General features: G+C 39.4%; 1 protein-coding gene across 7 annotated transcripts in view; it reads left to right on the top strand.

Annotated features, from left to right (window-relative positions):
* The window catches only part of TEAD1 (TEA domain transcription factor 1), a 335,258-nt gene that overhangs the window by 262,317 nt on the left and 50,208 nt on the right, over positions 1-22,733 (top strand). For all 7 annotated transcript variants that reach the window (XM_056802053.1, XM_016423443.2, XM_007497110.3 and 4 more), the window contains 4 exons: positions 114-248; positions 1,834-1,880; positions 4,346-4,407; positions 5,673-5,797. In XM_056802053.1, coding sequence (XP_056658031.1) covers positions 114-248; positions 1,834-1,880; positions 4,346-4,407; positions 5,673-5,797 — 369 coding nt within the window. The remainder of the gene's footprint in view (positions 1-113; positions 249-1,833; positions 1,881-4,345; positions 4,408-5,672; positions 5,798-22,733) is intronic.

Raw genomic sequence — 22,733 nt, 5'->3', positions numbered from 1 at the left:
TGGCTTTTTTTTTTTTGGTGGCTTTTACATTGTAGTTTAAGTGCTAATAGCATCTAAGCTGGTCATTAGATTGGAGCCCTGTTTTAAGGTGGTGTGTAACTGTCCCATTAAAGGATCAGACCGCGAAGGACAAAGCTCTGCAGCACATGGCGGCCATGTCATCAGCCCAGATAGTCTCAGCAACTGCCATTCACAACAAGCTGGGACTGCCGGGAATCCCACGCCCCACATTTCCAGGCGCACCAGGGGTAAGCCATTAGCTCATTTCGGTAAGCGCTTCTGTGCTGGTGGTGATAAGCAAAGGAGCAAGAGTCAAGATCCGTAGTCTCTAGCAGCATGCAACTGGCTCTCTTCTGTAGTTATGCCCCATGGAATGTAAAGAAATCTTATGGTCAAATAGTAAAGAGTAAGATCCACTGAAGAGATCCTTAAGGGATCCTCGAACTCAGAATCTACATAGAGAAGTGTTCCCCCATGGATGGGAGCTTAGAGTTATCTCTTATCATTATCCCTTTCCAATGAAGGACTTTCTCCATGTAAATGGGCAAATGGAATCCTGTTCTGTCTTCCTCGGTGACTTAGATAGCAATTAATACTAAGCATGACAGAAAGGGGATGTCTTTTAGCTCTGCCTTCAAACTCAGCCTATCATATTGGGCTGAAGTTTTTCTTGCCAACCTTCTGTGGGTGCTCTTCATGTCTAGTCACCTTGAGCTCTGAAAGCAGAGAATTCAATTCAATTCAGCAAATATTTACTAAGTGACCACTATGCACAAGGGATGGCTCTGAGCACCGTGCATTCACAGACAAAAGCAATATCCCTATCTTCAAGGAGCCTTCATTCTTTTGAGGGAAATCAGTTCTCAATCAACCTTTCAAGGTACTAAGGAATATGTGGGAATCAAGGTAGGTCAATAATCAATCAGTAAGCATTTGTTAAGCCCATACTATGGATCAGGCACTGGGGATACCAAGACCAAAATGAAATGGCCTGTCGCCTAGAAGATTTAAATCTGTGTGTATGAAATAGGTCTTGACCAGTGGAATTGTGCATTGGATATGGGAGAGGGTTGGGGAATGGGGAGGGAAAGAACATGATTTTTGTAATCCTGGAAAAATGCTCTAAATTAATCAATTAAATAAAATTTAAAAAAATAAATCTGTATGTATAAGGGGATAGTAGGAGAGAATGTTAAAAAGGGAAATAAGTGGAGGGGGCAGATTTGTAGAGGAAGACAAATGTTGAACACAAGAGGTTGGTATGTGCTGGGGGATTGGGGATGGGAGCAGGTAGAGTAGAGCTCCCAGTCATTTGGAAGCACTGTAGAGACAAGCTAGCATCATAACGACAAGTTTCTAATTTGTTTCCCAAAGATTTCCTCACCAGCTAACCTTAGGTTCTTGTGCTTCTAAGGAAGTCATTCTTTCCTGCTTTATGAAGGAATGAAAGGTGGCCCTCAAAAACTAATAGAATGCCAGCTTGGTCAGGTTCTACCAAGCTGGAAGTGTGGACCAGTGATGGCCTACATGTTTGTTGTTCAAGGACTAGACTGAGGGTAGAGAGGATGAGCCCTGAAAGACTGATCAACAGAATATGAATTATGGGGGGACAGCAACACAAGAAGACAAGAAGACCATCTACTAAGGTGTGATACTCTTGCAATCTACCTTGGAAGAGGGAGAAACTACCACAATAATCCCAAGGATCATTGAAGTTTAACCATTGTTTTTAGCATTTGTGTGTGTGTATGTGTGTGTGTGTGTGTGTGTGTGTGTGTGTGTGTGTGTGTTTCAGAAATTATTCTTAATTATTCAATATCTTAACTTTTCCAGTTCTGGCCAGGAATGATACAAACAGGTCAGCCAGGATCTTCACAAGAGTAAGTTGAAAATCCTTGATTGTATGCATGTCTATCTGAAGAATGTACTGCCACAAGACAGGCAAACTAGTCCCCTAGATGGTGGGGAATTCAAATTGGAACAATCCTTAGATGTCATTTGGCCTGACTTTCTGATTTTACAGGAAGAAGCTCTCAAGGCTCAGGGAAGTTGGGTCTATGTTCAATTCAGCCTTTAGGGAAAGTGTCTCTGATGAAGCCACATTCATTCCACCTGTACATTTTAGGGGTTTCTGACCAAGGTTGGCCATATTAGCTTCATTTTGTCTATGAAGAAATGGCTTACTAATGGCCAAAGCCAATAATAAAATTAGAAGAGAAATAATCCCAAAAGCTACCGTCCCCTTGAAAAACTTCCTTTTTTCATACATTGACAAATAATTCTAATACTTGGTATATAAAAATCTTCTCATTGGGCAGTATTCTTTATTTCACAGCCATCTGAGGAGCCCTAAGTATATTATGACTTCAAAAGCTAGGAAAGTACATTTCTTAGTAACAACATGGAATAGTGGTCAGAGTTGGTCTTGGAATAAGAAAGACCCGAGTTCACTCTCTGCCTCTGACACACTCTGTCATCATATAATCTCTCAGTTCCCTATGGCAACTCAAGACTTCAGACTGCTAGACTACTGTTGATCTGTGTCCTTAGCAGTTTTCCATTCCATGTACTGATAAAAGTCGCAGGTCTGGACGCCACACACCCACCCCCCACCCCCCAAAAAAAAGCCCACAAACAAACCCGAACTATCCCAAATATTCTATAATTCAGAATTATGTGAATTCAGGAAAGGTGTTCCATTAATCACACTGAAGCAGTTAAGTTTCAACTACATGTAAATAATGATTTTGTTCACAATGCAATTTTTTAGCCTCATTAATTAGTTTCTTCTCCCTAAAAGTCATGAACTAGAGCTATTCAAAGTAGAATGGACTCCCTTAAGAAGCTACGAGTTCTCTTTAACTCTAATGTAGGGATTCCCAATCCAAAGAACATGTCAAGAGGTTATGGGGAAAGTTTTAGTTTTTTTTTAATTTCCAATCAATGAAGTTACAAAATCCTGCTTAAATCACGTCATATAACTCTGCTCCTACAAGTGATTAAAAAGGAATCCAATGTATCTCTCTATTTTATTTCTTCTATGTGTTTATAATAAGTTCCAGAATTAATTTCCTTTCCTATTCAGTCAGGGGGGAGGCGGGAGGTAATTTCACTGAAAGCCAAGGGATAAGGGAACTGGAAAAGTTTGGGAGCCTCTGCTCCTGAGATTTTCAAAGAAAGGCTGGAGAAGGGAACTTGTTAGGGCCATTATAGAACATATTCTAGCCCAGGAATGAACTTGATGAGAAGACCTCCTTGACTTCTTCTGATTGTGGCTTCCTACAATTCTATGATTTGTGGGCTTGGAGAAAATCCTTGTATTTCTGAGGGTTGAAAGCATTCCAAGGGATTGATCTCCTTTCTCTCTTTGGAGGGCATTGCCACATCATTCCTTTGTGATATGCTTTGTAATTTTCAAAGCTCTGTGTAACCAAAAATCTGTTCTTCTTACAGCCCTGTAAGGTGGGCGAGCCAGGTGATGCCATTCCCATTTGTATATGAAAGACCTGAAACTTGGAGAGATTCAGTAACTTGTTCAGAGTCACACATCTCCCAAGATTGCAGGTCCAGCGGTCATCCTTGGTCTCACATTGAATCTAGAATGTGTCCCTTCATACCATGTTACCTTTCAAAGTAATAGCAATTATTTTCTTTCAGCTTTTCTAACAAGAGAAGCTCAAAGCGGTATTTCTCATAGTGCTATAAGGAAAATGTCTGTCTGTCTCTTCAGAGGATAAAACAAGGATAATTTAATTTAGCCTGATAGTCAGTGGGCGCTTAGACATTAAGTAGACTTATAGAGCATTTGAATCCATGGACCATGAATAGAGTGGAGTTGATCCTGCACACCATCCCCTAAAGGGATCTTAGGATCATAGATACAGAGCTGGAAGAGACCTTGGAGCCTTCTAGTCCAACCCTCTCAGGTGAGGAAGCTGAGGTTCTGAGAGATGTGACTTACCCATCTTCACCCTGACAGTATGGGGCAAAGCCAGAATTTGACCTCAGGTCCTCCCCCTTTATATTTAGCAGTCTTTCCACTGTACCAGTAATGAAAGGAACAGTTTCACGATATCCAGAAGGCTCTCTTCTATTCTCATTTCCCTTTGCCTTGTCCTCCCCCTCCTTTGAAAGCCTTCCCTTTTTACTGCAGACACATTTTAGGAAGAGAAGTTGTTCCCTAGCATTCTATTTCACACAACGAGATTTTTGTAGATATTTTGTATGTATTCCTGGCCAAAAAGAAAAAAAAGGCAATCTACTTAATGAGTTTAGGTTCTTGAGTAGCCCCTAGTCTTCTGCCCCAAATGGTCTTAATGTGGCATTCTCTGTCCCTTTTTTCTAGTGTCAAGCCCTTTGTGCAGCAGGCCTATCCCATCCAGCCCACAGTCACTGCCCCCATTCCAGGTAAGTCTCTTTTGCGTATTCTTCTGAATGCAATATTGGACTTCTTTAAAGCTCCAACCAATATACAAGACCATCACCTCCTCTCTAGCCCCAATACATCTCTCTTCATTAGGCGTAATTAGTGTGTGTCCTCCCCACTGTGTTGAAGAATGAATAAATGAATGATGCACTTTCTAAGTGCTGACCATGTGTGGAACACTGTGCTAAGATAGAAAAGTGAGACAATCTCTGCCCTCAAAGAGATCACCTTCTAATGGGGAAGATAACACATATGGCAGGCAGCAAAGGTCCCAGTCTGTCCAGATTGCATCAGCAAAACAGATGTTAATGCCTCTTTTTATGCCATTTTCATCAATAAAATTTCAAATGATTTGATGGTTCCAAGGACTTTGGTGGCAAGAACTTTCTTTCCTGGATCTTAGGAAGTTATGGCTAAAGTATATGGAGGTCCATGAATTTATATCCCTCTGTATTACTTCCTTGCTCCAAGAGAGCCATCCCATATAATAAATAATTTCTAAAAGAAAAAAAGAGGAATAAATCAGCAAAAACCAGTCAATGCAGAACTTTTAAAAAATATCTATTTAGGGGGCAGCTGGGTGGCTCAGTGGATTGAGAGTCAGGTCTAGAGACAGAAGGTCCTAGGTTCAAATCTAGCCTCAGACACTTCCCAGCTGTATGACCCTGGGCAAGTCACTTCACCCCCATTGCCTAGCCCTTACCACTCTTCTGCCTTGGAGCCAATACACAGTATTGACTCCAAAATGGAAGGCAAGGGTTTAAAAAAAAAAAATATATATATTTATACATATATAATAAATATATCTATATATATTTAGATAACCATATTCCTATAAAATTGGTTTCCTTTATGATTTTATGTATTTTATATATTTAAAACCATTATTCTGAGAAGAGGTCCACAAACTTAACTAGATTGCCAGAGGAGTACAGGAACTAAAAATCTTAAGAATTTCTGCTCTAGATCTCTGTTGTCATTGATTGTCAAAAAAAAAAATAAGAAAGATGTTTGTCTCATAGAGATATGCCCCCTTTGTAAAAACTCCACATATATTTATGATTCATTAGTTTGAGTCTTTCTTGGGTTGCTAATGGAATTGGTTGTCCTTTTCTCCAAAACCTGACTTCAAATTGTATTATAGAGAACATTGTCTCCTTAAGGAATCTGCAGATTTTGAGAAGATTGAATCCAAGTTTAATCTGATTGAATGGCTAGAGCTTAAAGGTCATGGTTGGTGTTTCAGGGTTCGAGCCTACATCCGCACCAGCACCCTCAGTTCCTGCATGGCAGGGCCGCTCTATTGGAACAACCAAACTTCGACTGGTGGAATTTTCAGCGTTTCTTGAACAGCAGCGAGACCCAGACTCAGTGAGTATTGTGAGAAGGAAATGACTCCTGATCCAACTGTCCTGAGCTCCCCAGCACACTTTTCTAAAGTTTCTCTTTGTCCCTCTTTCCTTCAGAACCCACAACACTCTTGGCTTCTGTCTATAAAATGCCAGCTATGATTAGTGACATGGGTAAACATTCTGGTTTTATCTACTTCTTACCAAATGAATAAAAATGTATTAATGTTGGAAAATAGATATTAGAGAACTTTTGTTATATACTTTCATTGAGCTCAGGGCTCTATCAAGTTCTCCTTTTTAAAAAAGATTTTTATTGATATCTTTTGTATGTTTTCTAGACTTCTCCCTGAATCACTCTCTCCTCCCAGAAAAATAATCCTTTATAACAAAAAAAAATTTTTTTAAGACAGAAAGGAAAGAGGAAAGTAGCCAGCATTTGCTTCTTTGTATTGTTGTCCTCCATTCTGCACTCCTTCCCTCCTCCTTAGCTGAGAGGTCTTGGGTAGTAGTACTCTTTTATCCCTTTAAATTATGATGGCTACCCCTCTCCATTATTTTGTATTTTATTCTTTTCTCAAAATTCTATTTGGGCCCAGTTGGCCAACAGTGATGTTACCAGCCTGTGCTCTCCTACCCATCTAAAGCTCTCTGAAAATGATCTTAATAAATCCTGAATAGAGATGAACTTGATAGGCAACTGAATAATGATTTTAGAGTCTCAGAAAAAAATAAACGTTTATGAAGTACCTATCATAAGCCACCATTAAAGCTACAAAGACAGACTTAAGACAGTCCCTGGCCTCCAGGAGCTCCCAATTTAACAGAGGAGGCACCATTAAAAAAAAAAAAAGAAACGGAAGAAAGAGGAAGATACCCAATGTAGGGGTGTATGAAGAAATCCTCAGCAGGATTGGGAAATAAATGCTCTTAAGCAGTATGAATTTCAGAATTGATTTCATCTTGCAGATTTACGGGTTTCCCGAGATCATGAAGTCTTAAGAGTACAGTCTGGTGGGAAATAGTGGGAATGAATACCTAGGCACCCTCCCTCAGAGGGGTGGAAGACCTGGAATGAGCTCCCCTAGGTCTACTTCCCACCCCCTCCATCCAGAAGGAAGGAGGGGTCCCAGTGGACAAGGGATGCTGAAGAGGCATGAGATTCAGAATTGATTTCATCTGGCAGAGATAATGAGTTTCTGGAGATCATGAAGTTCAGGAAAGCAGCTAGATGGGAAATGAGTTGTTGGATGAACTATTGGTTGAATGAATGATGTGGCATCTCCTGGGAGTATTTGTGCCTTAACAGACAGAAATAATTAAGTGCCTTCTATTCCGTAGATTTAAACGTGGAGCGGGGAGATGCATTGGGGAAGCGTGAAGGTCTTATTTAGAAGAATTTTCTCAGTCAGTCTCAAAGTAATCACTGACACTGAATCATGAATGCCTGACTGTGTGTGTGTGTGTGTGTGTGTGTGTGTGTGTGTAAGGTTACATTTACATTACATTACATGTGTAAGGCTAGATGCCTTTGAATCTAGTCTAAAAGTGGAACCTTTGATTTCATTGGCATAGTAAACTCTCATGGACTCTGTAACTTAGATGCTTAAGTGACTTGCCAAGGGTCCCATAACAGGACTTGAATATAGCTCTTCTTAACAGAGACCAGCTCTGCCACACCACCCCTTATTTGAATAATCCCAAACAAAATTCCTAGAGAAATTTATGAAGGAAACAGACACCCATCTCTCCTGCACAGATAAAAAGGCAGATCTTGGACCAGATGGTTTTTCATGGTAACTTCCAGATATGGGATTATTGGAAGAACTGAGTTTTCAGGTAATATGAGCCTTTCCTTTATTGATCTGTGATCACCTTGGAAGATTACCTGAGAGGACTTGGGCAGTACTCTTTTATTCCTTTAAATTACTATGGCTACTCCCTCACCATTATTTTGTGTTTTCTTCATCTCTAAAAAATTTGTTTGGTTCAAATCTGGCCTCAGACACTTCCTACCTGTGTGATCCTGGACAAGTCACTTAACCCCCATTGCCTAGCCCCCAGTCCTTGCTGCTTTTCTGCCTTGGAACCAATGCACAGTATTGATTCTAAGACAGAAGGTAAGGGTTTTTTAAAAATATAAAAAAATAAAAATTCTTTTTGGGTCCAGTTGGCCAACAGTGATGCTGTTTCTTATGCCAGGACCAACAAATGTAAGGAGGAGCAGCTTCCCTGTCCAATAGCATGGCTTGGTTTAATTAAACTTTGTTATGTCATAAGTTTAGTTTTACATTGCTTCTACTGAGACTTCCTTGGTCCTGCAGGAACCTAGGACCTATTGCAGATCTGACATAAACTAAAAGGGCCAGGCTTTGGGATAAAAAAGTAATTTTTTTTCAATTGGCTTTAAGAGAAGGATGATACAGAGAAGAAACTGGAAAATTATTGCTGCCTCTTTACCTTTGAAAGTACTTGAATTTTAGGGTTTTTTACATTTCCATATAAATAATCTCATAAAACCAAAACCCCAAAACATATACCCAAATAAACAAGTGATATCATATGTTTTCATCTGCATTTCTACTCCAACAGTTCTTTCTCTGGAGGAGGACAGCATTCTTTGTCAAAAGCCCCACAGAATTGTCCTGGATCATTGTATTGCTGTTAGTAGCAAAGTCTGTTACAGTTGATCATTCCACAATATTGCAGTTCCTATACATAATGTTCTCCTGGTTCTGCTTATTTCACTCTGCATCCGTTCACATAGGTCTTTCGAACTCTTTCTGAAATCATCCTGTTCATCAATGAATTTTAAGTTTTTTAAAAATAGCACTAGTGTTTCTTAGTTTTCTTTCCTATAATGCTGTCATTATGACTTAAATTGGTATCTTTGGCTCAAGTCTATAACATCTGCCTGAATTCCAAATATGAGAATGCTAATCAAAGCTATGTGGAGCCAAAGGATCAATCTGCTTACCACAAGTCAGGCATTGTGCTAAACCCTGGGAATACAAAGAGAGGCAAAAGATAATCCCAGCCTTCAGAGAGCTTATCATCTAATGAGGCCAAAAACATGCAAATAGATATATGCAAAGCAAACTACATATAGGATAAATGGAAATCATTAAAACAGGGAAGTCATTGGAATGGAAGGGTTGGAGAAAACTTCCTATAGAAGGTGGACTTTTGGTTTGCACATAAAATTTAATATCAAGCTTACTTATGTCTTTTAATACTCCTATAATTTTCCTACTTAAATTTGCATATATGATAAATAATTACTGGTAGGTGATAAAAACACTTTCTTGAACTCAAAGCTTAAGAGTTTAATGTTTTATATTGGCAGCTAGGAAGCACAATAGATAGAGCATTAGATTTAGAGCCAAGAAGACCTGTGAGACTCAGGGCAAATCAATTAATTTACAGCCCTAGTTTCTTCATTTATAAAATGAGAGTAATAATAACACCTGCATCATGGAACTTTTATGAGGATCAAATGAGATGATATATGTAAAGGGTTCTGCAAAAATGTTACATAAATATTAGCAATGATGATGCTGACAGGTGAAAAATAAGCATTTATTTTAAATTTTGCAAAACTCTTAGAACACTTCTGGCATGCCTTCCATTTAAATGACTGTTTATGCATTGGCATGGTACTCCTTTGGTGATGTAAAAAGGTACATGGTGTAGGTAGGTACGTAGGTAGGACTTTGAAAAGAAGATATATGGGGTTTTTTGGACTCTAGACCAGAAATGAGAATAATGTTGTAAATTACATTAGGAACTGGAATTTGTAAAAATCAGGCTATAATCTGGATTCAGTAGAGTGAAGAAGGAGACATGAGCTTCCCAAGGATACAGGATGCAGTGGGACAAGAGAGACTTCAGAACTCCAGGGAAATAGAACCTGAGAGCAATACTTTAGTTGATTATGAATGTACAGGACAGAAGATATTTTGTCCCACTTGGTTCTGAAGATAAAGGGGAAATAATTTGCATCTTTGCCTTTATTATTGTCAGAGTTCATCTTTCTCACCCTGCCTCCATCTTCCCACTTCCAGATTCTTACTAGCAGCCTTTCCATAAGATATTAGTAAACAGTTACTTCTGGTCAGGGATGGTGCTAGAGCCTGCAGGTTACAAAAGCAGCAAAGAACATAGTCCTTGCCTTCAAGGCATCAGAAGTGACAATGAGAAAGTCAGAGAAGCAACTGAGGAACCTTTTTAAAGTACACCAGACAATGAACCCCATTCATTACCTGTTGAGATTCCTTAATGCCATCTTTTTTCACTTTGTATATGGTCAGAAGAGGATCTTCCTAAATGTTACACACAATCATAAAAATACTTCATGCTTTCCAAACTTTTCAACTCAAGTTCATCATAAGAGGGGGTTCTGGTCCAGTGGAAAGAGTGCTCAACTGGGAATCCCAAAAACTCATGTTGAAATCCCTACTCTCCTACTTAATAATCTTGTGACATTGGAAAAATCATTTAATCTCTTTGAGACTCAGTCTCCATAACTGTAAGATGAAGGAGTTAAACTAGATGACCTCTCTGCTCAAAACCCAAGTTCTTATGATTGTCCTCCAGGGCAGGAAATGATCAGGAAAGTCATTACTCAAATTTTCAGCCTACTTATATCAATTTCCAAATTCTTATGACATCATTTCTCCATTAAGGTCATCCAATTTTTCTTTTCTCCATGTAGTCCCACACCCCTATCGCCACCAAACCAGATCCCTTCTTGAAAGAAGTTAGACCTAAAGGTCCCATCAGAAATCTTTGGCCAGTCCAGCTTCCCTTAGAGAACGAAACTCTCCCAGGTCATCAAATACAGATCCCAACACCTCCACACTGACTGCTACCATCAGCAAGTATGGTGGGGATTAGAGTTCTATCAATCCCCAAATCAGTTGCATCTTCCTTTCTGGATAAGTCTTGAAACCCGCCAACTTCTCCGGGCAGCCATACTGACAACAGCTGCCATAACCAGACCTCCAGATGTCATCAAAAGCCTTGATCTCTTTGATGAAAGACAGAAAAGAAGCCTCCAGGCTGAACTTTTACCCTTGATGTCCCCTCCCCCTTAAACATAGACTGTTTTTTCCCCATGAGCTTCTCTTTGCCTCTGATATGCTGCAGGTATCTTGTCATCTGAGCCAGACTGTGGCCTGGAATGAATGGAATTTTTGTAGAAGCAATACAGTAAATCTACCTTGATTCTGGGCTGAGAGAAGCTATGGGAGAGATGGTCTCTCCAGCCCATGACAACTCTGGAAAATGTGTAGTTTGGAGGGGAGAGAAAGAGCATGAATCATTGAACTATGGAAAAAATATTCTAAATTAATTAATTAAATAAAAATTTTTAAAAAGAGAAGAAAAATGGATAGTTAAGTCTGTGTCTCTATAAATAGCCATTAGAGACTCCATTGAACTGAATTCATTTATGAAGTACTTTTTCTTACTGTTTGATGAAACTGACTACAGAATATTATCATTTCCTCTTTAAGACTATAGAGGACTTGCAAAAGTCACCAATAATTACTCTTACTAAAGTAAAATTCCATTGACTAATTGAAGGAAGTACAGTTTGCAGTTTTACAAATTTTTTGAAAGAAATTCAGTTTTATTGTACATTGTCTGAGGCTAGCCGCATGTGTATAACAAGCAAGGGATTAATTTAATGAGTAACCACTGCAGCGACTAGCAGGAGGATATGTGGTCCATGGTGAACAAGTTCTCCTGGGAGTTGGGAGTTTGCATCAGCTAAGTTCTTATTAACCATTTTTTGCTTCTACAAGGTTTAGCGAAGTGTAGGGGGAAACAAGAGTGATCACATCTGAAGGATGAAAGCATAGATAGGTATGAGAGTCTGGGCTGAGTTGACCCTAAGGAGGATCCTGAGTGGGGAGGGGTAACACCTGGAATCCAAACAGCCTTGGCCAAGATCTCTTGGAAGCCAAATAGATACTACAAGAACTCTGAGCATCAGTCACTATAAAAATAAGGTGTAATGATTTATAAGACCCTTGTGAACCAGTTATTTGATATCCTGGATCTGTTTAGAAGCCTGAAAAGAAGGAGACTGGGGACCACCAGAGAGCTTAACTCAATAATTCATCTTTCTTTGAGCAGGGGATAGATCCATTTGTCTTTCCTTCAAGGAGCTTAATCAAGCAAAGGTGTGATAAGGTCCTCTTCAGTGAGCAGATAAGGCTTTGGGGTGGATACATTTTCAATATCAGAAGAGACTTCAAAGGCCATCTGGTCCCATTGAACCAAGAATCCTTTCTATAGTATTTGCTTTAAGTGGCCACTCATAATTCCCTTGAAGTCTTCTAGTGTAGGGGAAGCCAATGCCTTTGAGGACAGCTCTTTCTACTTTGGGGAAGCTCTATTTGGTAGGGAATTCCTTCTCATTCTAAGACTAAATCTGCCTCCTCAAATTCCATCCATCGCCACCTTCTGATGCCAAGCACAATAAAGGCTAATTATTTTTCCAAATGTTAGTCCTACCCATATTTAAATGTAGCTATCCCATTGTCCCCCCAAGACTTCTCTTCTCCAATAGTCCTTCAGACATTCCTGGATAGAACTTGAGACTATGATTTTAAGAACCTCCACCATCTTAGTTGCCATTTTCTGTACACTGCCCAGCTTCCACAGTTACATGTAAATAGAATGTTAGACTTGGAGCTAAGAAGACCTAAGTTCAAATTCTGCCTCAGATATTTATTTGCTAGTTAATGTGACCTTGTACAAGTGCCTTAAATTCTTTTTCAGCCTCCATTTTCTCATCTATAAAATGGGAATATAAAAATAGCTGCTGTCTCACAAGGTTGTTGTGAGGATCAGATAATATATGATGTCATATAATAATATATAATAAGTGCTTTTTAAACCCGAAAGTACTATATAAATGCTAGCTGTTGTCAGTTTTTCTTCCTTCCACACAAAGTAAAGTATAATTAGATTTTAATCTTCCTTATTTTGGACATCATTCTTCTGTTTCTATCACCTACAATCACATTAGTCTTTTTGATTTGTTTCTATTTCCATATTATGCTATTAACTCATTTGGATATGTGTATATATATATATATATATATTAAAGATAAAGCATTCACTAGCCAAACCTCCTTCCTTATATGCTTGTGAAGTTTGGTTTTTGAACCCCAGCATAATTAATTAAATATCATATAATTGGATTCAACTCAAAGTTATGGCCTTTAAAATAGAGCCTTTTGGATCTTGACTGTCATCCATCTAGCGCATTAAATAAAAATCCTTCTTGGTTTCATATCATCTCTGCCAGAGGTATTATGAAGCATGTGGCCGACAAGCCACAAACTCCTAGGTTCAGCTGAGCCAGATTAAAATATAATTGTGAAATATTTAATCTAAAAAATACAACAGAGCATTGAAAATATTAATATTTGATTTTCTAAGTCAATATGGGGCTCCCCAGAATCCCTTTGTGCAGTTTAGTGACTCCTGCTTCTCTTTGAGTTTGACACCATTGATGTTTTTATTAAGTTTTTTTTTTTTCAGTTAGGTCAGCCTCTTCATGACTCCATTTAAAGTTTTCTTGGCAGAGATACTGCAATCTATTTCATCCTCCAGCTTGTTTTACAGATGAGGAAACCGAGGCAAACAGGGTTAACTGACTTGCCCAGGACAATACAGCTATTGGCTGAGGCCAGATTTGAACTTGGAAAGATGAGTCTTCCCTACTCCAAGTCCAGCACTCTATCCACTATACCCCTAGCTGCTCTTTCTGCACTATGCCTTGATCTAAAACAACTGACCAAGAAAATCAAGATTTTTAAAGTGCTTGCTTTGGAGACTTCCCTCCAAGTTGATTTTGTTCCATTAATGTCTCTTTCCACCCACTTAGAATCTTCCTTATTTACACTATCATATTCTTCCACAATTTTGTATCTTGCCCACAACGATGCCATAAAAGATTTTGCCAAATGGCACACTGAAATCGAGGTAAACTGTATTTATGGTGATCCAAGCAAGCTACTTCTCTAATTCTAATAATTCTATACCCCCCAAAAATGATGTTTGTTTAGTATGGTTTACTTATTAGACACTCCTATGGGTTTTGGTGATCACTACTCATTTTCTTTTTTAAAATTTAATATTTTTTTCCAATTACAGGTAAAAAAATTTTTTAACCTTATTTTTTACAATTATGAGTTCCAAAATTTTTTTTCCTAATCTTTCTTTCCTTCCCCCCTCCATTGGGAAGGCCAATTTGATAAAGGTTGGATATACATAGTCATATAAAACATATTTCTATATTGTCATGTTATGAAAGAAAACAGAGGCCCCCCCCCCCAAAGAAGAAACAAGAAAAATAAAGAAAGTGAAAAACTGTATACTTGAATCTGCCTTCAGATTGCATCCATTCTTCTTTGGAGATGGATAGCACTTTTCATCATAGGTCTTTTGGAATTTTCTTGGATCATTATATTGCTAAGAATACCTAAGTCCTTCACAGTTGTTCATCATATAATATTATTATTATTGTGGACAATGTCCTCCTGGTTCTGCAGATTTACCTTTGCATTAATTCGTGGAAGTCTCATCAGGATTTTCTGAAATCTTCCTGATGGTCATTTCTTATAGTATTAAATAGTATTTCATCGAGTTGTATGCCACAACTTGTTTAGCCATTCCCCAGTTGATGGACATCCTCTCAATTTCTAGTTCTTTGCCATACAAAAAGAGATGTGATAAATATTTTTGTACAGATAAATCCTTTCCTCTCCCTGCTCCTCAGTACCTGTGAGTTGCAGATCTAGTATATGGCTGGGTCAAAGAGGAGGAGGTCCTCCTCTAATTGTTAATGCAACATCATTACTTTAAGGAAGCCTTGAGTTTTTATCACCAGTCAAGGTCAGTTCTATAATTTAAAGATTTGACACTTTTCCCATTTATGCAAATCAGAATATTTTCCTTTCTCCAGTCCTATGCACCTTTCCTTTTCTCCCTAATAGTTCTCTAACAAAAAAAAGTTATCAACTCTGGCCTCAGATACTTACTGGCAGTATGACACTGGGCAAGTCATTTAACCCCAATTGTCTAGCTCTTATTATTCCTCAGTCTTGGAACTAATACTTTATATTGATTCTAAGAAGATAGGGTTTTTAAAAAAAACCTATTAAATACTTAACTTTGAACATTAGTACAAAGTAGTAAACTTGTTTAGTGACTACTTAAATTTATTTCAACACAAAATGCCTTAACGTTATTCCAGGAAGTCTCCTTAGAATCAGAATGTTTTTTTGTCATTCTCATTTTTACTTTATTCTTATTTTTCTTCTAATTCTGCTTTTTGGGGGCTTTTAGTAATTTCATAGAAGCCTTAGATTTCTTTGTATTTATCATGCTTGCCCATCTTAATTACATCACAGTGGCATATAGCTGCTTGATAGTTGCCCGATGTATTGTACTTTGTTTAGAAATTTGTTTTCCAAAAGTAAGGTTTTATTTACTTATTTTTGGAGAAAAAATTGGTCAGGTTTTTTAAGTCAGTCTCAGTTTATAGCTTTTTCAGTCTATCACATTTTGAATTTACTTAGCAAAACTCTCCTTTCCATTTAATGCCAAAGTAAACTTCAGCTTCAACAAGAAGAGAAGGTAATCAATTGAGAATAAATGGAATCCTAAATAATGCAGCTTTACTATATTTCAGATTCATACCATTTGGGCTCAGATAAGTAGAAGGAGGTGTATGTAAAATAGCTTAAAGACCCCCCCCAAAAAAAAGCTAAATAACTTTTGCGAATTCTACCAGCTCAAAATTGTTCCATTTAAATGGAAAAAATTGAAGCTTTTATAATTACTCTTAATGTAAACAACTGTTAACAATCATTTGAATCATTGCTTCATATTCACTAGGCACAAATAAGGGCAAATGGGAGGTAGTTTTCATTGCAGAAGAGGATGCTAAGAAAGTGCCTGTAGAGAGGCAGATTTGACCTGATTCTTGCAGGAGGCTTAGAAAGCCATAATTGGAAGTGAGGAAAAAGAAAATTCCAGGCATGGAGAAGAGTCATTGAAAAGGCACAGAGAAGAAGGAGTATGTGGGAAGGATAGCTAGAAGGTGGTGTTGTTAGATCATAAAGTGCATAGAAGGGAATAAAGAAAGTACAAGACTCAAAAGAGAGGAATGGCAAAGTTTATGGAGAGTTTCACATGCCAAAGAGGATTTTAGACAGAAGCACTAAAGAAGGAACGGCTAGAGTTTCTTAATATGGAGGGAGAGTGGTTGGTAGTGATGATTTGGTCAGTCCAGCCTACAGGCTGTTGCAGTAGCCCAGATCTGAGGAGAAGATGGCCATTGCCAGCCAGGGGAGTGGCTTTATGAGTAGAAAGAAGGATACATCTACGTGGTTAAGGAAATCGGAGGCAACAGAAAAGAGATGTAGGATATGTGGTGTGAGGATGAGCAAGGAATGAAGATGGAAGCCAGCTTTGCAAGCCTGGGTACCTGGATGGATGCTGATGGATGCTCTCAGTGGTCCTTGGGAATCTGGGCTTACTGGGGAAGGATAATGAGGGCTCTCTGACATCCAGTTAGAGATATTCAATAGGCAGTGGGTGATGGGAGACTGGGAGAGGTCAGAGTGTTTAGGGCTGGATAAATAGGTCTGAGAATCATCTGCATACAGATGGTCATCGTATGTGGGGGAGTTCCTGAGATCACCGAGGGAGATAATGTAGAGGGAGAGAGAAGGGAAGAGAGAGAGATCAGGACAGATGCTTAGGGGACATCCACAGTTAATGAGCATGGTGGGGAGGAGGATGCAGCAAAGGAGGCTGAAGAAAACCTGTCAAGAAGGGTTATGATAAAAGTAGATATAATAAACAGAGTCAAGCAATGGCTTTGGAGATAGCAAGAAGAATGTGCTTGGTTTCTGGTCCCAGAGGCAGATTCCAACGTGAGGCTACCTTGGATGATTTAGTGGGATCGATGGACCGACCCTGCTGTCCCAGTTCTGGGCTCATAAATGAAAGGTCTCCACTCTTAATTCATGGAGAGAAGAAAGTGAGTGTAATGAGCTCCCTCTGCTGACTGGAGCTGTTGTGATAGAAAGTGTGCTCTTCCACCAATTAGCTGTTGATGTTGGGATAAAAAGAAGGAAATCAGAATAACGCTGTGAAGCTCAATTCTGCTAGAATCATGAGGAAACAAAAGAGACCATGGAGAAGAGTCTGGAAGGAAAAAAGGGAGGGTTGTTGTTTTTTATTTTTAAGTCAGAGACACTTGAAAATGGACTTTTTTACATGTTTCATATCAAAGTCTATAATTTCTAGCCATGGCCATTCTCACTGTGGGCTCTTTAAAAGTGACTTTCACCTAATGACTGTCCAGGTGGGGAGAGAGAAAAGGAAGCCAAATGCTTCTTCTTTGGTAGGGCTGTTTGGGGCATTAACTTAGTTTTCTCCATTAAAATGAGATGATAGGATCTGATTTTATCTCCATTTCATCATGGAACCCAGCCAGTACACATCTTCTTTCTTGGTCAGTGTGGACCCCACCCATCTGCCTTCCCAGTGATATTTCCTTTCTAATATTTAGGCAAGAATTTAGCTTGCCTACTTTCATTTTATTTTTTTAATGTTAAATAAATTATTTATTTTTAAGAAAGTACCTCCATACCCATAGTACACATCAATCAATCAAAAGCTCTAAGCATGGCTAACAAAGTAAAAATAAGCTTGCCTTCTTTTAGAGAGACACTATCCAAATCCAGCACCCTCCCTGCCACTTGGGGACAGCCAAGAGGATATAGACATTATGGATATAGACAGTGCTCAGTCTCTGAGAAATCCAGACCGGAGAGGCATCTTCCTACCTCACCAGGGCAACCCAAAGAGTTGTCCTAGATCAAACTGCTGGCATTTCTCTGTGACATCTCAACAGTAGGAGGGAAGGAAAAGGTCTAGAATGAAAGTAAAGTAGATGAAAGGGATCTTTGCCCCTTTCCAGCTAAGTAATAGAAAATTCAGGTATCCATAGATAGCCTTTCCTTACTCAGTGTACACAGCGCTGTGTGCTTGGACTGCAAACATAAAAAGAAAATGATACTGGCCTCAAGGAACTGACATCCTCTTGGGAGAGCCCAACCCACAGACAGCTAAGTATAAAGAAAGTAATTTCCAGTAGGGGCAAGGAGGGCACTACCCATTGGGGTGATCAGAAGGATCCTCAAGTCGAGTTCACAGTTGACCTGAGACCTAAAGAGATGCTTAAGGATTTTGTGAAATACAAATGAGGAGGGAACATTACAATTATGGCAAATCTGCAAAGTAACTCCTAGAACTGCATCTGCTCCACATTTGTGGAGTTTCCCCCAATTTCACATTTTGTAACTATACAAAGGAAAATGAGGGGTGAGTAGAAGATGTCCACCCTAAGGTCGCTGGCCATCTGACTTAGAGCCGAAACTTAGATGTGTTGTTTCTGCCTCTTGGAACTGGAGCTTCTTGAGAGCCCAGAATATCTTGTTTTTCTATTTGCATCCCCAGCAATACCACGGTGGTATTTTGCAATTGGGCGCTTAATAAATGTTTTTTTCATTCCTTCATTCATAATATCTTCACTTGCCTCAGCTGAGCTTTGACAAAGTGCCTGTTCATTCCTCTTGGTCTCCTAGCAAGCCTTTAGAACCATCAGGTGATTTCCGCCTTTCTGGTCTCGGTGCAACAGTTTTGAACACGCCGGCATGATGTCTGAGTTAACGCTGAAAAATGAATGTCGGTGCTTTTTCCCTGTCTCTGTTACAACTTGCCTGCTAGCATCCCTTGACATGCGTTCCTTATTTATCTTGGTTCCTTTAAATTCCTAAGTGGATTCTAATTTTTCTCTTGGTATTATCTGACAACAGTCATTTTTCATGGTTGCACGGCATTCTTCACATACTTGGGATTTTTAGAAGACCAGCTCAGAAAGAGCAACTGTCTTCAGGCTAGGAGGGGGAGGACACCTTTGTGCCTGCGAAATTACTCCGAAGGGAGAGACTTGTCCAGACTTGGGGCTTTCCGGTTCTTTTCCTGATGAGCTGGTTTGCCTCCTGTGCAGTGTGTGTGTGGAGCTGTACTGAGGTCCTCCAGAGATGGAAGGTTTGCCTCCATCAGCTGTTAGAGCTGAACAGAAACTCAATTTGCTGGGCAGCATGAGAGCCTGTTGTAACAGCTGCTGGGGACAGCAGTGTCTTTGGAGAAACTTCCTTGCTGGGAGAGTAAGTGGCTCATTTTTTTTTCTTTTAAAGATAAAGGAAGTGGAATCAGAAGGGAAGAGTGAGGAAAACACATTTTTTAGAGTCCATTGTTCTCAGTCTCAGTGATTTGCTGTCACTCTCTTAGGAACTCTGCCTGGCTGCCTGGACTTTCCCCGTCTCCCTTCCCTAGAGAGATGATGCTATTCTTGAACAACCACTGGCCTAAAAAACTCTCTACAGAGAAAACTGGAACATAGACACAAAAAGGCAAAAGAGAGGAGGGAAAGGTCCCTCCCTTCCCCTATTCAAACTCCAGAGTTTTTCCCTCAAATTACAGTAATGTCATATTAATAACAGATTCCCTCCATTTGGTCTGGAACTTCCTTTGATCTCCACTTAAATCACAGGGATTTCATGAGCTCCCACTAGAGGAGACGTTTTGGGTCCTTTCGTTTAAATTTGTTGGAGCCTAGGATGCTGCGATGATTTAACCTTGTATACAGATATGGCCCAACTGCCCTGACAGATAGCATAAACAGTGAGTCCATTTATCATCCCATGAAGAGGACATAATTACCAGCACTCCCTGTGTGGCTGCTCAGCACCCCTCTCTCCACCTACAGCCTGCCCCATACCCCTCGCCCACGGCCAATTGCACATTTATGTCTTAAGAGTATCGCCTGGTGGTGTCACACAGCTGTCTGACCTGCCAGATCATGCTGGAATTTTTGCTGCCGTAGCACCTGGCTCCTTGGCAGGGCTCGCAGACAACTGTTTTTAAAGCTGTCTTCTGGGCTGTTTTGTATCTTGAGAATGGAAAGACTCCATGATCCGACCTCCGTTCCTGAATCCTTCCTTTAACAGCGTGAGGGGAACTTGAAGATTTCCATGGATCAAAGAATCCCATCTTAAAATAAAGCCTAACGTACATTTTTGTCCCCTTAAATCTTCAAGTGGAGTTTTTCCTTCTGATAAACTTATAAAGAAACCTCAGAATTATTTTCACTTTTCCAAATCACAGATTTTCTATCATCTCCCAAGTTGCCCAGTTAATTCAGAAGCAAAAGTTTGTACAAAAAGTTCTAGGATTGGAAGAGGATTCACCATAAGCGTTTTTGTAGGGCTGTCTACATGCCAGGGACTATGCTAAACTCTCTTTTGCAAATATTAACTCATTTGATCCTCACAACAATCCTGCTAACATGATCCCCATTTTACAGTTGAGGAAACTGAGGCAAACAGAAGTTCAGTGACTTGCCCAAAGACATACAGTTGTAAGTGTCAAAGAAAGCCAAATCTTCCTGACTCCAAATCTTGCACTTGACTCACTAGAACCATGATGCTTTGTTGTGGTAATCTTTTTGTTAGTAGTACACTGTGACTTTGTGGGGTTTTTTATTAACTATTTCTCATATAAAAAGAAATTGTGATCTCTTACCATAGTCCTGTCTGATTTTAGGGTGCTTTAAGAAACTCAATTGGGTCACTTCTCAGGCACAATATTTTTTCTATTCCAAATAACTGTCTTGAACAAATGTTTGAGTGTTTAGGGGCTAAATCCTGTAACTCTTCATTCTCTTGGCATCTTTCTAAGTTGAGAAAAATCTAAAAATACTCAACACTGCCCTTTCCAACCCATAATAATAATAATTTGCATCTATACAGAACTTAGAGGCACATAAAGTACTTTTTTACAGTAGTCCTATGATGTAGGTAATACAGATATTATTGCTACTTCCCATAATGTTGCAGATTCATAAACTGAGGCTCTGGAAGTCCAGTTGACTTTCCCCATAATCATATAGCAGGAATAGAAGGTAGGTGATTTAAATCTAAAGACACACAGCCCAGGGCAGGAAGAACTAGGGTGACAAGAGACTGAATCAAGTCTCCTGTTTCCATCCTTCCCCAGGAATTCAGACTTGGAATCCATCAATCCTTTAACATTTATTTAAGTGACTATCATGTGTCAGGCACTCTGCTAAGTGCTGGGACATAAAAAGAGGCAAAAGACAGTCCTTGCCATCAGGAGCTTATAATCAAATAGAGGAGACAACAAGAAAACAAATCTATGCAGAGCAATGAAGAAGAAAAAATTCACAGAAGGAAGGTACTAGATTTAAGAAAGGTTGGGGAATATTTCCTATAAAAGATGGACTTTGGGGTGGGACTTTAACCAAGCAGGGAAAAGCAGGGAGTGGAATCTCACACAGTCATTTCCTTGTGCCTCTTTCTCCTCTCCTTCTCTCTGTCAAAGTTTAAATAACCAGCCTATTTTCTATACTCTGAACCCCTAGTAATTCTACTCTGCTGCTTCTGTGTTACTAACCATAACAAAAGAAGAACTCAGTTCCCAATTAGTGAAACTGGTTTTTGCCCAATTTTCTTTCCCATTACTACATAGCCCTGTTCTTTTCTTTGGCCACATCATCATCCTCTTTCTGACCATCTGACCGATGTATGATGCTCATCAGCAGAGACTATGGGCATCACTCCTTCCCGAAAGGGTTCTCAGAATAACAGTCAGCAGGGGCACTCTCCCTTGTACTCCTGTCCATTTACTCATTAAAACTCCCTACATCCTTCTGGAGAAACAATGCAAAACACATGCCCTGCTGATGGTGGGTCAGGCACTTTATCCATGTCAGCTTGAACCAGAGCGGGGGCACATGACTCACCCCAAGATGACCTTAACTAAATATCCAGATGTGACTCCTCCAAAATACAACCATCTATTAAAAGATGGGAACCAAGCAAAGATCTGTGACTCTGTTAGCCTGGTCTTTTGACACGTGAGCACAGGCAACTGTCTGGCAGAAACCTTCGTCACCTCTCCTACTCCACATCTTTGAAATTCTCTTATGTGTTAGAAATGGAATTTTGTGTAAAGCTCTTCTAAACGATCTTTGAGTTACTTGCGTACTTTTAAAAAATTGCCTTCAACTCTGGCTTTTTCCTGCCTTATTCAAAAATGTTAACTCCACCCCTTACTGTCTGTTCTAGCTGGACTCTTAGGAGCTCCTAGTTCCTTTCTAGGAAAGCTATTATCTAAGACACAGGGGTAAAACTCCAAGCCACCTTCAAGATGTTAATGATAATGGCTCACATTTATTATATAGCACTTGGAGGGTGGCAAAGCATTTCACAATTCCCAACCTCAATTGTTATAAAACTGTTTATACCTTTTGACTCAGCAATACCAATATTAAGTTTATTTCTTAAGGTGATCAGGGAAAAAGGAAAAGAACCTGTATGTTCCAAAATATTTATAGCAGCTCTCTTTGTAGTGGCAATGAACTGGAAAGTGAAGGGATGCCCAGCAATTGGGGAATAGCGGCTAAACAAGCCACGGTATATGATTGTGATGGAATACTACTGTGCCAAAGAAGTGACAAACGGGTTAATTTTAAAAAGACATAGAAAGACCTACATGAAAGTATGAAGAATGAAACAAACAGAACCAAGAGAACAATATATGCAGCAACAAAAATACTGCTTGAAGAATGACTTGCATATGTCTACCTCCAGAGAAAGAACTGATAAACAGAAACAAGCAAGACATACTTTTTTGTTAAATGATGCCTTTTGTAGTGTTGGTATGAGAGTAGGGAGGGAAGGAGTTACCTAGGAATTTTAATGTAGCAAACAAATATTTTTTTTAAATCTCTACTTTATTTACTTTTCACACCGACCCTGTGAGGTATATATAACCCA

The sequence above is a fragment of the Monodelphis domestica genome, chromosome 6, assembly GCF_027887165.1.
Source record: "Monodelphis domestica isolate mMonDom1 chromosome 6, mMonDom1.pri, whole genome shotgun sequence".
Taxonomy (NCBI): domain Eukaryota; kingdom Metazoa; phylum Chordata; class Mammalia; order Didelphimorphia; family Didelphidae; genus Monodelphis; species Monodelphis domestica.
The sequence above is the reverse complement of the archived record's forward strand: the minus strand, read 5'-3'. Positions and strand labels throughout refer to the sequence as shown.